The sequence below is a fragment of the Belonocnema kinseyi genome, chromosome 8, assembly GCF_010883055.1.
Source record: "Belonocnema kinseyi isolate 2016_QV_RU_SX_M_011 chromosome 8, B_treatae_v1, whole genome shotgun sequence".
NCBI lineage: Eukaryota > Metazoa > Arthropoda > Insecta > Hymenoptera > Cynipidae > Belonocnema > Belonocnema kinseyi.
In genome coordinates this window covers 103,420,150-103,437,276 of record NC_046664.1, presented here as the reverse complement: position 1 = coordinate 103,437,276, position 17,127 = coordinate 103,420,150, and the positions used below count along the sequence as shown (strand labels likewise).

The following is a 17,127-nucleotide window of genomic DNA, read 5'->3' as shown; positions in this document are numbered from 1 at the left end:
TAAAAGAAGCTAGAGAAGTATGCCAGGACAGGAAAGTATGGCGGAAAATAGTTAATAAAAAGAGTGTCAATAGAGTGAACGACGCCTGAAACAAAGACCTTGACTATTAATGGACCCAAGTAGGGAACCTTACATAACGGCTTCGTGAGGTTCTTCGCTTGGGGTGATTGCTAGAGAGATTGATCAGCAACCTGGGTCGGAGCAATGTTGCGGAACGAACGTGTTATTTACATAAATAGCACGAGAATTCTGGATCAATCTGAAAAATCCCTATCCCATCCACACACTACTCCTTTCCCCTGCCGAGTGAGTCACGCCTACCCCGAAAGGGATATGGCTTAATGGTGTAATAATAATAATAACCACCTATCTCCCTATTTTAAAAAAGGTTTTATCAAAATAAAAAAAAAGTTACATTCCGCAAACATGCTCTCACTAATCGATAAGACAACAAAGGAGAATAAGTTAGACTATTTGATATGATTCATTTAATCTAATTATATTTAAAAGTGAGTGGTTGTTTTTAATATTGAGGGGTAGTTATTAGGAAAGAAGAGTATAGAATGGCAGAGTAAGTGTTTCGAGCTTGCGTACTTGCTAGCTTCTACCTTCAAGTTTGATCGCGCACTCGTAATCAGGTGGGATTTGCAATCGAAAAAGCAAGGACCCCTTTCTCGACGTCTCTCTAAACATTGAAATTTTACCATTGTGACTATATTACAAGCTATTTAATTCTTCGCGCAGGGCAAGAACATTACTTATGTTTAAAATGGCAAAATTTCACTCCTGCAAAAAGTTGTTGAAAATACGTGAGAGTGTTTGAAAATAGAAATTGTTATTTAATTTTAAAATGTGTTTAATGCAAATTTTCAATGAAAGACGTGTAAAACTAACACAAACATAAATATTAATGTGCTGATAAAAATTATTTCAAAAATCTATGTGAAGTGACTAACATTTGGTGAAAAAAAAAATGTTGAAGTGATAAAGAATTTAAATCCTACTAGACATAATTAAAAGATAACGAGATAATTTCAGGATAATGGATGTACGCAGGTACAGTATTATTCTTTATAGGAAAATTTATGTCTCATTTAGCTGGAGATGAAGTTTATCGACAGCTTCACTTCGTGGATAGCTTAGGGGAAAATGATAGCACGAAATGCACGGGAGAAAACTTTAGTTTTGTAATAAATAATTAGTATCATTGTATTGTTTCATTAAATAAATCTTGAGAAATAAAAACTGATTTTCAAATACAATCATAGTGAAAACTTAGTGTCAAGATTTCGTTCTATTTTAAGGGCGATACTTAGCCAAAAGTTTGCAAAAATTCAGAAAGGTTTGTATAAACTCTGATGAAGTTTGATTGTCTCAAAAAACGTTACAGAAGGGACAAACATATTTCCGAATTTTTTGCAGGATTGCTTAATTGAAACAACAGTTTCTCTGTGACATTCGAAGGCAATATACAATATCACTTGAGGAATATTAACAATATTGCTTACTAGATTTATAATATGATACAAATTGGATTCACCCGTCAGCGTTTGTTTTTTAGATAAATATTGGTATAACTCTTATAATTTGTTGTATCGAAAAAATTCATTAGGATAAATTGTTTGGCTTTCTATGAATAACTGTACATACAATTTTTTAATGTAAACAAAAATAGTCCAAAAACTTTTGAAAATGCTCTATTTGTTTGAATTTTTATCCAAAATGGCTCGTTAACGCATTCGTTTTTTCTTTTAGGACCTGAAAAAAGTGTGCCTAAGATCGATTTGAACCATTCATTTTTTCGGAAGTTATCGTATTTACGGACGGACGGACGAAAGGACAGACAGATGCGATCATAAAAACTTAATTTTCTGATTCAGGGGGTCTCAAAATGTGGCTATCCGTTGAAAAACTGCGGTTCAAATTTCGGACAATTCTAATACATTCTCAATCATTAATGATTATAATGTAAACATGTATTTTAAATCTATTGAGATTTGCACGCTGCAGATTACTTGACGCACATCGACTTGACGGAAATCGAGCTCGAGTTTTTGGGACGGTTAGTGCGGTTGACTGAGCTGCCAGTTATGATGTGGTACCCTGAAATGCATTTAAACCACATCGGTTTTCAATAAACACATGACTTATTTCTTATCATTACTCATATTTCATCAAGTACTACAGATATTACATACTTGTAAATACAAATAGATGTAAATTATTTTTCCGCATTTTCCGCGTCACTTAATTGTGCACCTTTCTGATTTTCCAAGACATTTTCTGTATTAATTTCATAATCTCTGAGGGAATATTCCAACTGTATTGTAAAAACCTAGGAAAAATATTAAATGTACAGATACTGAATAGTAAAAGTGTCAAATCATCAGAAGCAAGCTTTGCAGCCACACACTTTTTAAAAATTACAGACATAAGTGGACCCACTCGTCTTCAACGTCTCTTGGGAAGTGAAAAGGCCCTTTAAATGCTTTTATGCCTATACCGGTTTTGTATACGCAACCTTTTGATTTACCGTCCGTGAATCAACTTTCACTGCAACAGAATTTTCTATCGCTTCTTGTTCAGGCTTTTAATTAACGTTTGGTCCTTGATTTATTTCCAACTGTTTAGGGCACACTTACAAACAGTTCTCTAAATATGAATTAAAGCATGCGAGTTTTAGAAATATAAATATTTATATGGAAATTTGTACCTTTAATTTAAAAAAAGCTATTATGTATTACACATAGGGTAAGGAGGGCAGCGCCAACCGGTGTGACAAAGGTAACTTTTCTGATATCATGGCTATTATTTAACAATTTTAGGTCTACTTTGCATTAAATAAATCTATTTTATTATAGAGATAGTGTTACTTATCATAATCTTGAAAATTATCGTTGTAAAAAAAAATGATACAGAAAACAGTTTTTACCACAACAGAATGGAAATTTCGCGGACAGAAATATAAAGTTTGCAACTTAAATGACAATACTTACAGTATAAAAATGTGATGTTTTGACAGATACTAAGTATCTCCAGAACGTGGGATTTTTCGGCCCCCACCACTCTCATATCTGGGACCGACACATTCAAACGTAGTGTATCGGTGAGTCGGCTCTGTTAAATGCTGCGAAGCCCAGCCTCGTGTAAAGCTGAAAATGCACGAGCAGGAATCCGAGCTCTCCCGACCTCACGAATGACAATCTAGCTGCTCCACGAATTTATTCAGGTTTTGAAATCCCGAGTTACCTTAGAACCATTAGGCTTATTGCGAAGAGGCAAATATAATTGACCTTATGTAAATAGATATATGAGACAAGACTTCTGGTTCTAAAATATTTCAAATTTAGTGCTGGATGCCTTAGTCATATTTTTAGTAAACAATGCATTTTTAACAAATAAAAAACAAATTTTCGACAAAACAGTTAAATTTTCAACCCAAGAAATTACTTTAAAAAATAAATTTTTTAACTTAAACATTGTAGTTTATACTGAAGTTTGCAGTTGAAAAAATTAATTTTTAAAACCAAATAAATGCGATTTTATCAACAAAAAAAAATTAATTTTTATCTAAAACAAATTAATTTTTAAAGAAGAATAATTCGCCAATAAAGAAGATAAATTTATAACTAAAAAGAAAATTTTTCAAGAAAAAAAATGGTCAACAAAATTGTTCAATTTTCATCTATAGAAACGAATTTTAAACTAAAAAAATAAGTATTCGATCAAAAATGGACTAATCAAATTTTCAGATAAGAAATGGAATTTTCAACAAAAGAAATTAATTTTCAACTAAAATTATGTTTCTACGAAAAATTGAATTGATAAATTTTTAGTTGAAAAATAATAATCAATCCCAAAAAATCAAAGTTTCAACAAAATATTTAAATTCCTAAGAAAAAAATTAAATTTGCAAAAAAATATTTTAATTTTCAAACCAATAACTTTCTACCGAAAACAGAATTTCTAAATTTTCAAAATCAATTTTAAAACAGCAATAATTTTTGTTAACAAAATACAAAAATTGTCAACGAAAATCGGTTAAATTATCAGTTTAAAAAATCAATTTACAACCAACAATTTTTCACAAATGATTTCTTGATTAAAATGGATGAATTTTAAACAAGAAAAATAATTTTCTACCAAAAAAGAAGAATTTTTGACTGAGAAAGGTCAATTTCCTACAAAAAAAAATTCAACCAAAAATGATACAATTAAATTTTGAGTATAAGAAAATATTTTCTCAACAAAAAAAGAATCGAATTTCCAGCAGAACAGTTAAATTATCAACAAAAATAGTTATTTTAACAAATTTTAATTTTAAAATAGTTTCATTTTCGATGGAAGAAATGAATTTTCAACTGAAAATTGTTTTTAAAAGAACAAACAATCGAATTTACAACCGAATAGTTCAATTTTTAAATTTTTTTGATTTTAAAAAATTATTTTTCAATCAAAAGTGGAATGGAATGAATTCTGAGAAAAAATTTAAATCGTTTGAAAATTTTCAATGATTTTTATTTACAAAAATGTACATTAAAAAAAAATCAAAAATATTTTGAAACACATCAAAATATTTCTTAAAATTTAAGAGTGTAGAAGATTTTAAAGCAAAATGTTTCAATTTGATGAGATTAAAAAGTTTTGAAAAACGTAAATAAACCGTTAAATTCAAGAAATATTTAGAAGAATGGAAGAAATTCAAATCTAATTTTAAACTTAAATTTTTTAGAAATGTAGATTTTCAAAGATTTCGAAAAAATAAACTTTAGAAGCTTTACGAGAATTCCGAAAGATTTCAAGGAGATAAAATTATTTTTCTTAAAATTCCTTGTGAAAAATGTAAAATATTATGAGTCAATTTTTTCACATTTTGAATTAAGGAACATAATTCTTGTTAGGCCTTCTTGTGCAATTTTGTTACACAATTTTTTGAATTATATGTTGCTTTGAAAAAATCTACTTTCAAATTTGAGAAAGTTTAAGAGATATTCAGAAATTTTGGAAGGATTCAAATAAAATTAAAACTTGTAAAGATTTTTCAAGAATTTTGTAAGTTTTCACCAAACTGAAAAAAATTATTTTAGGAGATTACTATAAAGCATTTCAAATCATTCAAAAATACGTCAAAAATTGTCGAAGTATCTGAAAAATTTTAAAGGCAATGTTTTTTTAATTTTGAAAAATAAAAAAAATCAGGAACAATTTGAATAATTTCGAAAGATTAGGAGACCAGACAAGATTAGAAAAAAAGGAATTATTTTCCTAAGTAACGTGTGAAAATTTTGAATAATTTTTTATTTTATAAAATGTGCGTTGAAAGAAAATTAAAGAAGATTTTTAAACACATCAAACAATTTCCTTAAATTTCGAAAAAGAGTGTAAAAGGTTTTAAAATCAACATTTTTTAATGCGATAACATTACAATTTTTTTAAAAGTACAAATAATCGAATAAATTCAATAAATATTGAGTAGAATTGATGAGATTAAAAAAGAATTTAAAGTTCAGAGGAGTTTTAGAAACGTAGGATAAACTGATTTGAAAAACTGAAAAACCTAAAAATTCCTGTAGAAGAATAAGAAAAATGCGCCTGGAAATTGTGTACAATTATCATTCTTTAAAATTGAAGTTCAAATGATTTTTTTAAAATTATTTTCAGCACATTTCTTCTCAAGCAGAATCCCCGATTTTAATCGCAAGAGGTTCAATTATTTCTAATCAGAATCAGTAATTACAAAAATTTTGAAAATTCAAAAACGATAACTTGGAATAAGTACAATGAGATTTAAAAAAAGTTTATTTTAATTATACATAAAATTTGTTGAATTATTTCCAAAAATATGGAAAAATTAAAAATTGTAGTATTTAAATACACTTAACATTTCAGACTTTTATATTAAATTTTGATAAGATATAATAGATACGTATGTAAAATGAAAAAATAATAATAAAAGTCGATAAACGAACAATTTTTTTTGGAATGAATTCTAACAGAAAAGTGAAAAAAGATTACAAAACATTTTTTATTATTTCCTAAAATGTCTGAAAAGTACGTAAAATATTTTGAAGCAAAATGTTGCAATTTTTCCATATTACTTAACTTTAGAAAAATTAAGGAACATAATTCTTTCAAATTTAAGTAAGTTTTAGAGATATTCAAAAATTTTGAAACGATTCGAAAATAATGAAAACTTCCAAAGATTTTTAAAGGAATAATTAACATAATTTTTCATTTCCAACAATTAATTTGAAAAGATTATGTTTAATCATTTCAAAATATTGAAAAGATTTCAAATGTTCTCAAAGCACCGAACGATTACCTGAAATTTAAAAGAAGAGTGTACAAGATTTTACAGCAAAATGCTTCAATTTGATAAGATTAAAAAGTTTTAAAAAAGTAAATAATTAAGTGAATTCAGGAATTATCTAGTAGACTTGATAAGATTTAAAAAAATTTAAACTTTAGAAGTGTTTTAGAAACGCAAGATAAACTTTAGGAACTTTAAAAGAATCTCGAAAGGTTTCAGGAGAATAAACATGGTTTCTTAAAATGCTTGGGAACATTTAGAAGATTATAAGGAAATTTTTTTCTACATTTTGAATGATTTTTTTAATTTTTGATAAAAACTCGAGAGAGTTCCAATATCTTGAAGAATTCAAAACGTTTTAAATAGATAAGAAATTTTCATAATATTTTTTAAAATTCTATAAAATAAAAATAAAATGTCTTAAAAATCTCCTGGGATCTTTTCTGACACATCTGATATATTCGAAAATCTTTTTTTTTTAATTTTCTTAAGAATCTTAGAATAATTATTTACATATAAATTTATAAACTGATAATACTTATTCTATTGTATATGAAATCTTTACAAAATCTTTAATGCCTTAAAATACTTATCTCAAAATTATAAAATTTAGCTTTTACAATTTTATTTTAATTGTGAAGTACTTGTAATTGGAAATTGATTGTAAATAATTGTAAAATAAATGCAACAAAATTTATTTTATGGAGAAATATCTCGTGATTATGAAAAGAGAAAAAAATGGTTAAGGTAAGTCTTTGTAGCATTTTAATAACTAATGAACATATTTTTAAATTATTTTTCCTTGGTTCTGGCCGAGGGTCAAACATGGTACAAAAAACCGTCGTGAAATTTCAAATAAAAACTGTATTCTCTATACATTAATTTTTTTAATTAAGAATAATAATACTTTTATAAATATTGCAAAAATTTATTTGAATATTATATAAAATGATTTTTATTTTAAAAATTCCTGTAAATAGTTGGTGTTTTTTAAATTTTACGATATTTGTGTACCATGTTTGACCTTAGGCAATAGATTTCAGGAATAAAATTATAAAAATATCTCCATTAGTTAGTAAAATACTATGAAGAATCGCCTTTCAAATTATGGTTGGAATTGAAGAAATAGATATTTCTCTTATCGTTTTTCAGCATATGATTTTTCACTAAATGTAAAGCAGATTAAAATACACTTAAAAAAATAAAAATAAGAAAGTTGAGAAATTCATGCAGTTTTCTGTTCAGAAAATCCCACACATTTTTTAATGAAATTTCTATCCACACCAAACTCACAGGAAAATTTTATAACATTTTTGTCAAATGATCAGTCTTTTGAATGAGGTCAAGTTAATAACTTTTTGGCTTGTTCTCTTAAAATCCTCAAAAATATATTTGAAAAATTCGAGACTTTTTAAAAGATGATTAGGACATTTAGAAGTTTGGAAGATATCAACGAATAATTGAGAAATTTTTAGAAATTTTTTCAAGTTTTTAGATATTTCTAGTATGTTTAAAATAAAATAAATTTCAAAAAAAAATTTTAACTTACTACATTTTGCTGAAAATTTAAAAAAAAAAGCATTCAAGACGTGAAAAAATTTACTCATAATCTTTTAAATTTTTCACAGGAATTTTAAGAAAAATAATTTTATCTCATTGAAATCTTTCTGAATTCCCTTAAAGCTTCTAAAGTTTATTTTTTCGAAATTTTTGAAAATCTACATTTCTAAAAATCTACATTTCTAAAAATTTTAAGTTTAAGATTAGATCTTTTTGATTTTTTTTTAAAGTACATTTTTGTAAATAAAAATTATTTAAAATTTTCAAACGATTATCAGAAAAGTAATTCTTTTTTCTAATATTTTCAGACATTCTAATCTTCTAATTTTTAAGAATTATTCAAATTTGTCCTGATTTTTTTGCAAGTTTTACTTATTTTTTAATCGTTTCAAAATTTCTGAATATTCCGTAAACTTACTAAAATTTGAAAGCAAATTTTACAAACCAACATAAACATAACAGAAAATGGTGCGACAAAATTGCGCAAGAAGGCTTCATAAGAATTAAATTCCTTATTTTTTCCAAAATTATATAATATGGAAAATCTACGAAATAATTTTTTAAAATTGTGATATTTTTTTTTTATTTTTTCTCAGAATTCATTCCATTCCATTTTTGGTCAAAAAACAATTTTTTAAATGAAAATCTAACTGTATGTTTAAAAAATGAACTATTCTGTTGTAAATTCGATTGTGCGTTTTTTTAAAAACAATTTTTTATTGAAAATTCATTTCTTCCATCGAAAATGAAACTATTTTAAAATTAACATTTTTTTAAATAACTATGTTGGTTGATAATTTAACTGTTTTGTTGGAAATTCGATTCTTTTTTTGCTGAGAAAACATTTTCTTAGACTAAAAATTTTATTGTATCATTTTTGGTTGAACTTTTTTGTGTAGGAAATTGACCTTTCTCAGTCAAAAATTCTTCTTTTTTGGTAGATAATTATTTTTCTTGTTTAAAATTCATCCATTTTAATCAAGAATTCATTTCTTTGCATAGAAATGCATTTTTTGTTGAAACTTCTTTCTTTTTGGTATGAAATGGTTAAAAGTTCATCTATTTTTTGGAAATTGCACTATTTTGTGAAAAATTGCTGGATGTAAGTTGATTTTTTAAACTGATAATTTAACCGATTTTCGTTGACTATTTTTGTATTTTGTTAACAATAATTGTTGCTGTTTTAACATTCATTTTGAAAATTTTGAAATTCTGTTTTCGGTAGAAAGTTATTGATTTGAAAATTAAAATATTTCTTTGCAAATTTAATTTTTTTCTTAGGAATTTAAATATTTTGTTGAAACTTCGATTTTTTTGGATTGATAATTATTTTTCAACTCAAAATTTTTTCATTCAATTTTTCTTTGAAACATAATTTTAGTTGAAGATTAATTTCTTTTGTTCAAAATTCCATTTCTTGTCTGAAAATTTGATTAGTCCGTTTTTGATCGAATACTTATTTTTTCAGTTTAAAATTCGTTTCTATAGATGAAAATTGAGCAATTTTGTTGACCATTTTTTTTCTTGAAAAATTTTCTTCTTAGTTATAAATTTACCTTCTTTGTTGGCGAATTAATCTTCTTTAAAAATTAATTTGTTTTAGATAAAATTTAATTTCTTTTGTTGATAAAATCGCATTTATTTGGTTTTCAAAAATTAATTTTTTCATTTGCAAACTTCAGTATAAACTACAATGTTTAAGTTAAAAAATTTATTTTTCAAAGTAATTTCTTGGGTTGAAAATTTTACTATTTTGTCGAAAATTTGTTTTTTATTTGTTAAAAATCCATTGTTTACTAAAAATATGACTAAGGCATGCAGCACTAAATTTGAAACATTTTAGATCCAGAAGTCTTGTCTCCTATATTTATTAACATAAAGTCAATTATATTTGCCTCTTCGCAATAAGCCTAATGGTTCTAAGGTAACTCGGGATTTCAAAACCTGAATAAATTCGAGGAGCAGCAGATCGTCATTCGTGAGGTCGGGAGAGCTCGCATTCCTGTTCGTGCATTTTCGGATTTACACGAGGCTGGGCTTGGCAGCATTTAACAGAGCCGACTCTCCGATACACTACGTTTGAATGTGTCGCTCCTAGATGTGAGAGTGGTGGGGGCCAAAAAATCCCACGTTCTGGAGACACTGCTAGGCATGCCATCCTAACTTGTTCGAGCGGGGTTGAATCCATGGGAGGGGCGAGAACCATCATCTTACGATGTGCCATTTGATTATGCGCACGAGCATTTTTGCCGACAAGCTGTGCATGAAAATATAATCATGTGAGCGCTGCCATGTTTTTCGCGGGACATAAAAGGTGGCGGACCTCCCCCCTCATTGCATCACTCCCGCAGTGGCATGCCTAGTCCCTTGTTTTCTATGTCCGTGTTAAGTATGTTATATTTCTGATATTATTATTCTCAATCCGGTCGGTATGCAGGTTTCTTGTGTTGGTAGGGTAGAAACATTGCGTGAAGTCCGTTTCTATTAGAATGTTAACGAATCAGAGGTTGTATTACAGTTTTCTCTATTTTCATAAACAATAACTTATTCTTCTTTCTGGATATGTTTAAAGCTAAGTTTTCCCGTACATAAAATACCACAAAAGAAAAGCATAATATTTTCCTATGTGGGCGCCCACATGAAAAGGGCTCTTATAGCTGGTTCTAGTTCAGGAGAAATTCACGTTTTTCTAAATTAACGTCATGTGACGGGTGAGTCACGTGACCAGATTCCTAGCTTACCCTTACTTTTTTTATTTCCCAACTTATTTTCACGCGAAGCGCCACATCGAGTTGAAAATTTGGGATAATGAATAATAAGCACTAAGAAAGGCGGGCCTGGTCCTAAAATTTAATAATTATGAAAAAAGTAGAAAAAATTATTCACAACAAAACCTTTTTTAAAATTATAAAAATGTAGGGCCAGACCCACTATTCTTTGTGCTTCTTGTTTAATATCTCAAATTTTGAAATCAATGTGGCGTTTCGTGTGATAATAAGTTTGGAAATAAAAAAATGGCGTAAGTATAGGAATCTGGTCACGTGACCCACTCATCACATGGCCTTAAGGTAGAAATTATTATTTTCGGGTTTGAGTGGTAGCTGATACCGGGGGCTATAGTGAATCTATTCGGACTAAACTCACATCCAAAAAATAACCAGAAGTAGGTATATTACAGGCTGGAAGAAAAAGTATAACACGTGTGCGTACGGCACATCTAAACTTTTTTCAAATTTAGAGACGTTTTTCTCGAAAATCGATTTTTCCAAATTCCAACTTCGATAATGCCCAGGTGATTCGTTTTTCAACCCAGCAGGTTTTTTTAGTCCGAGAATGTTTGGAATTTACACGGTTATCTGCTCCTATATGTATCGAGTGTAAAGCGCAAAGTCTGAAAGATACAGCCTAACAAGGTGCACACATTTTTGGTGACTATTTTTTTATAAGGCGCGAAGTTCCCGTTTTAATCCTTATTAAATAAAAGTAAAATAAATACTATGCATCCTATCAAAAAATAGTCTGATCGAAAATTTTAGATCTTCTTAAAACTAGTGGTTTTGATTCTTTACATTTTTTTCATATTTTGTATAGGTTGGCCATACAATTCCATTCTTTATTTATTTTTAACAAGTTCATTTTCAAATTATAAAACCAGGAGACTTGCTCAAAAATTGCTGATTGTCGACATTTATTTTTATTTTCAAACCTTGAAAATTGACTTTCTGACACCTCCATGTTTTTACAGAATTGTCTTAAAATTAATTTTTATAAACTAACATCCATACATACTTTAAGGACGTACCATCGCTACAAGAATTCTCATTACCATTTCATCCAAACTTTCACGATATCCAAATATGATCACCAAAAGTACTCATTTAAAATCTCAGAAGCCTAGGGTACTATATACATGAAAAGGGCATACACATGAAAAAAAATTACGAAAGTTCCGCTTCTGAACGTTGACTACCGCAATCTGGCAACATCCTGAGGCGCGATCAATGTAGATTTCAGTCAGCCGTTGATTCATGTCGCCGGCGACATGATCGCAATGTTGCCAGATTTCAACTCAGTAAGCTCTTATCGCCTTACCTTGCTCGCTTCGCTTCGCACGCATGTCCCTACCTTTCGCCTTGCCTCGGATTGCCAATTTCTACATCCGCGGATAATATCTAATACTTATATACTATTTACAATATTTACATTACAATTGTATCTACTTCCTCTTCTCTTTACAATCTTTCCTTCTCGATTCTTCTTCCTAATTCTTTTTCTTCTTCTCCTCTTCTCCATTTTACCCAACATAACCATTACCTATGCAACCGCCCTGTTATCCCCTCATTCATTAAAAAAAATCTGCATGCTTATAAAACTCCTTTCCAACCCTTCGCAAACCTCCATCGATTGTTCTATCCTTGCATATTCCTTCCCATACAACTCACACATTTTCTTTTCCTTAAAGAGCCAGAACCTACTTAAACCCGCCATGCAACTAGATCTCATCCTCGCTATAGGCTCCTGACATCCTTTCTCTCCTTTCTCACAAAAATACTGCGCTTGGCATAATGTACCAATACTTCCCATTCAACCTTGAACCTCTTATTCTCTGCTCCCCTGCTGCCTTCTAAAACTCCATTCCGTTTTTCTTGATTACCTTATACACTTTTCTCCCCCTCCTTATGCATCCTTCTCTCTTCATCCCTCTGCAGCCAGTTCATTCTAAAATACTTCTCTCTTTCAACCTCCAACTTCTCATACTCTCCCCTGTTCTCCTTCTTCCACCAACACTCCCTAGCCAGCTTACTACCCCCCTCTTCCAAAAAATTTCTCCTCATACTCACACGCCCGATTTGCTGTTACAATTCCTAAACTCGTTCGCTTCAACTCCCTGCTAACAATTTAATGGTGTATTCCTTTCTAATCTCACTGTAATACATTCCCGAAGGCAGGTGTAGGCGGCGCGTAGACCTATAAATCAGTAAAAAATTGTAATCTTAGCAAAGATATAATTATTAAGTACACCAAAAATCTCAACGAAACATTCCGCTTATTCTAATGTATTTTACTTAAAATAATTATTTTCACCTTCACAGGTTGGCTGGAGACTGACTGTTCAGTGGATCGCAGGAAACCTTGCTTGCAAAGTCTTTTTATTTCTAAGAGCTTTCGGTCTCTATTTGTCAAGCAACATACTTATATGCGTCTCCTTAGATAGGTTTGTATAAAATTAGAAATATTATCTTTCTTTCATTTTCGAAAATATTTATAGACGAATTTCAAAAGCTGCTAAATTAATTTTTGTCCATAGTTGTATAACTAATTTTTATCTCATAATATATTAAAACTTAAACATGTATTTATTATCCATAAAAATGAGCTAAGGTAAATGGATTTAGATTCTCGCATTAGATCGGCTTATTCAACTGAGTTCATTTATACATGTGGCAAATATGTACGTACATATTAATGTGCAAAAGGGTACACATAAATCAGTGATAAAATGTATCTTAAAATTTGATCAAAAAACTTATTTCCACATTCGAGTTATATTTTATCACAATTGTTAAATATCAAGTAATAGAAAAAATGGTATATTATTTTCTTCTTATTGTAGGTACTTTGCAGTTTTACATCCCCTAAAGTTGAGTGATGCCAGGCGACGAGGAAAACTAATGTTATCCGTTGCTTGGATTTTGAGTATCATTTGCGCAAGTCCTCAAGTAAGTTAAAAAATTAAATAATAAAAGAGCTGCTAGCATCAAACACTTAAGGGCGCATCAGTGTTTCTTAATAAAGCTCTTGATTATACCGTTTAAAATTATATAATGATTCATATGCGTGAATCGAATTTGTATTTATATTCGCGTTGTTATTAGTTAACACCAAAATTTATCAACAAGTTGTTGGGTGGTATTTTATTTGTGGTAGGTATAGTGTCTTATCTTTCTTTGCATAAATCTCCATTCACCTAACTATAATGCATAACTATGTTCTATGCTCCTGAAGACCAGAATTAGCTCTACGGACAACAACTTTGTATGAGTCCTGTAAGTGATGTATCGAAGACTTCCATTTTACCACTTACCCTCCGATACATATATAATTAAAATAAAAACAAGTTAATTCACTACCAATGGGTCCCACTAAGTGAAACTGCCATCTATGAAAATGGTACTAGCTTCCAATAGAACCGCGGTAAATCACACCTGCGGCGACGTCTCACGGCCGTCAGTTAAGTGGCCGCAGGGCTGCTGAATATGATTATAATTATTAATAAGAGACCATACTTAAATTACGTAATAGCTCAAAGGGGGCAGGGGTCCGGAAATTTTGTGTAAATTTGTTATAGTTTCATTGTTACAGAGGGAAAGGGTTCTGGGGACGGCCGATAATGCGTTACGTAATTTATAAGTACAGCCCCTAAGTAGTCGCGGACAATTGTCCAGGGATGTTCCCGAAGGAATAATTCCTAAGCGGAGGCGCAACAACCGTGCCGAAAGCTGAATGGCACCTAGGAGAGGTGCCTCAAGGTTATACTGCAGCGAGATTTAGTGTTTTCATTGTGGTCCATCTGTGCCCTAGCCTTTAGCATTGCATTTCAATTCCACTGCCAACTGCACGCGATCAAAATTTAAATAGCTTTTAATTCTTATTTCAAGATAGTATTTTATTATTTCATGAAGACATTGCGTCCTAAATTCATGAAGCCTATTCGCGGACCATATCAATCAATAAAATGACTTAATATTGTTCTTAAAAATATCGACAATTATACTCAGACTCGTTGCTTGCATGGGTACAGCAGCGAGCGAACGAATGAAGACTGAAGAGAAAATACGCGCTTGACAGTGAAAGCGACGTTGCCCTGATTCTCGAATACAAGTGCCCAATTTCGTGAATTCGCCAATTTAATCCCATATAACTTTTCTCCTTGCCGAATAATCATTTTGAAACTTCGCCTACTACATCTCAAAGTCATACTTTACAATATACTTGATTTTTACGTCGATCCTATAACTACGAATAATTTTTTCGGAGGGAAAGGAGGAAAAATCTACATGGTGCCATAATTTTTATCAAATTCTGATCACTTGGCTCTCGCTGCAGTACAACCCTAAACAATAACTTTGGGATACCGAGTGACCTCTCAGAATATGCAGCCTTATCCTGGCATACAGGGCTCTACAAGGACGGACGATCCCTTCCCTACACTGAAAAAAATTTGGGCAAGCAGCTGTCTTCTTAGTGGCAACGCAGCCCCACCACGACGCACAGTGGGCCAGGAGACCCGATTTCGTGGCCAAAAGTCGATTCTTGAATTCGGAAAAATAAAATGGTCTACTAAACTGAGGAAGAATTAAAGTATTTTTGACGACAATTATACGTTGATTGAAGAATTTTTGTTCCGATGAAATAGGCACAAAGTAGAAAATTTTGCTAAAATTAGTAGTGCTACTGACGTTCGTGAAATACGTTTTTTTATTCCAAGAAATCGATTCCAAACCTCCTACCTACATTTATTTTATTAATCAAAGTGTAAACTTTCTCTGAAGTCAATTGAATCTGGAATTGTCAATTGCAATTTTATACAATCATATTATTAGTTAATGTAGAACAAGATTATACAGCAGAGCACCTGCTTCCGATTGCTCACAACATGACATAACACAACATATTGAGTTCTAAAATATATGAATGTCTTCCTTAGGATGTGCACTTGAGCATAGGTGTGCTACTTTTTGCTACTTTCATTTGTTTCGCTGCTTATAGTATATATACATGGCCGCGCGCGACCATGCCATGGCGTTTCGAGCGCTGCGCTGCTGCTGACTTACCTTCATTTGTTTTCCTAGCCGCATCAACGAGGACGTGCGAACTCACTTGTTTCGGCAATCCGCTTTCCGTCCACATTCCGTGCACGGATATTAATAAAATATTAATTAACATAATTGATGTATAAAATATATACATGTTCAATATATAAACTTTCTGAATAAGTCAACAAATTATTCTTTTCTCTTCTCCCTGTTTGTCACTGTTGTTCCCATATTGTGTTCCATATTTCAACATTTTGTCATATAAAATGACGAAATTCACTAAAAGGGAAGTTCTTGGAGAACTCCTCAAAACTGATAATGTAGAAACAACTGTTTTCTACTTTTTATCAAAAATGGAATTGAATGTCAATAACATTGAAAGTGCAGATGTTGAGAGATTAAAAGCCTCTTTGAGAGCTCTCAAAAGTAGACGCTCTGAAAAATACAAAGCTGCGAGGAGGATCATACATAAGTTTGAGACGAAAAATGCTGAATGGTTGAATTCCGAATTTCCAGTTTTATTGACCATAAAAACTGAACGAGAACATCTAACATCTTCTCATCTTGGTCGTCCAAGCCTAGAATTTCATGAGAAATCTGATCGCTCAAAGCGGCGGGAATCTGAAAAAATCAGTACTGAACAGAAGCACGATCCGGATAAACTATTAATGGCTTCATGCTATGCAGCAAATCGAACTGATAAGAAAGACTTGTATACTGTTCTCAAGAAGGTTTCAGAAAACTTGGAGCAACCATAAAAGTTAGAAAATTGTTGGAGGCAGCGGAAATTCCAATAAAAAAAAAGACTGCTGAAGAAGCTCTTACTTTCCTTCTCGATAAATCCCTGACTAAATCTGTGTACACAAATATACGGTTGGAAAGCAAAAACTGTGGTGCTGATATTTGGCCCTCGTACAATTGTGTTATAGAAGTTAAGATGCAATGTAGACCACCCGAAGAAAACATTTCGATTTCGGAGAAAAAAGCACAGGTAACTCTGCAGGCCTTGTTGAATCACACTTCCAGTAGGATTGTGGAATCGCAAAGGGAAGTCATAATCCAGCATATGCATAATTTGGATAGTACGGAAATGGATCTTTCAGTGATGTGTTCGTGGGGTATGGATGGTAGTACTGGTCATTCACCTTACAAGCAATCTGTTAAATCAGCAGAAGACAATGAGAGTCTCAGTGATGAAAGCTTGTTTGTAACTTCTCTCATCCCTTTAAGATTGTCCAATGCGGACAATGTTATTCTTTGGAATAACAGAGCGTCTCAATCGCCAAGATATTGTCGCCCTATTCAGATACTGCAAACTAAAGAAACCGAGGCAATTGCTTTGAATCAAAAAAAGAACATTGAGAATCAAATTGACAAACTAGAAACTCATAGAGTTGCATTAGATGATAGACGGAGTATTCGAATCCATTTTTCTTTGTT

The 17,127-nt window shown here is 30.8% G+C and overlaps 1 protein-coding gene across 1 annotated transcript in view; it reads left to right on the top strand.

Annotated features, from left to right (window-relative positions):
- LOC117178629 (gonadotropin-releasing hormone II receptor-like) overlaps window positions 1-17,127 on the top strand; it is a 114,082-nt gene that overhangs the window by 29,116 nt on the left and 67,839 nt on the right. The window contains exons 3-4 of the mRNA XM_033370052.1: window positions 12,964-13,085; window positions 13,485-13,590. Of these exons, the coding sequence (XP_033225943.1) occupies window positions 12,964-13,085; window positions 13,485-13,590 (228 nt within the window). The remainder of the gene's footprint in view (window positions 1-12,963; window positions 13,086-13,484; window positions 13,591-17,127) is intronic.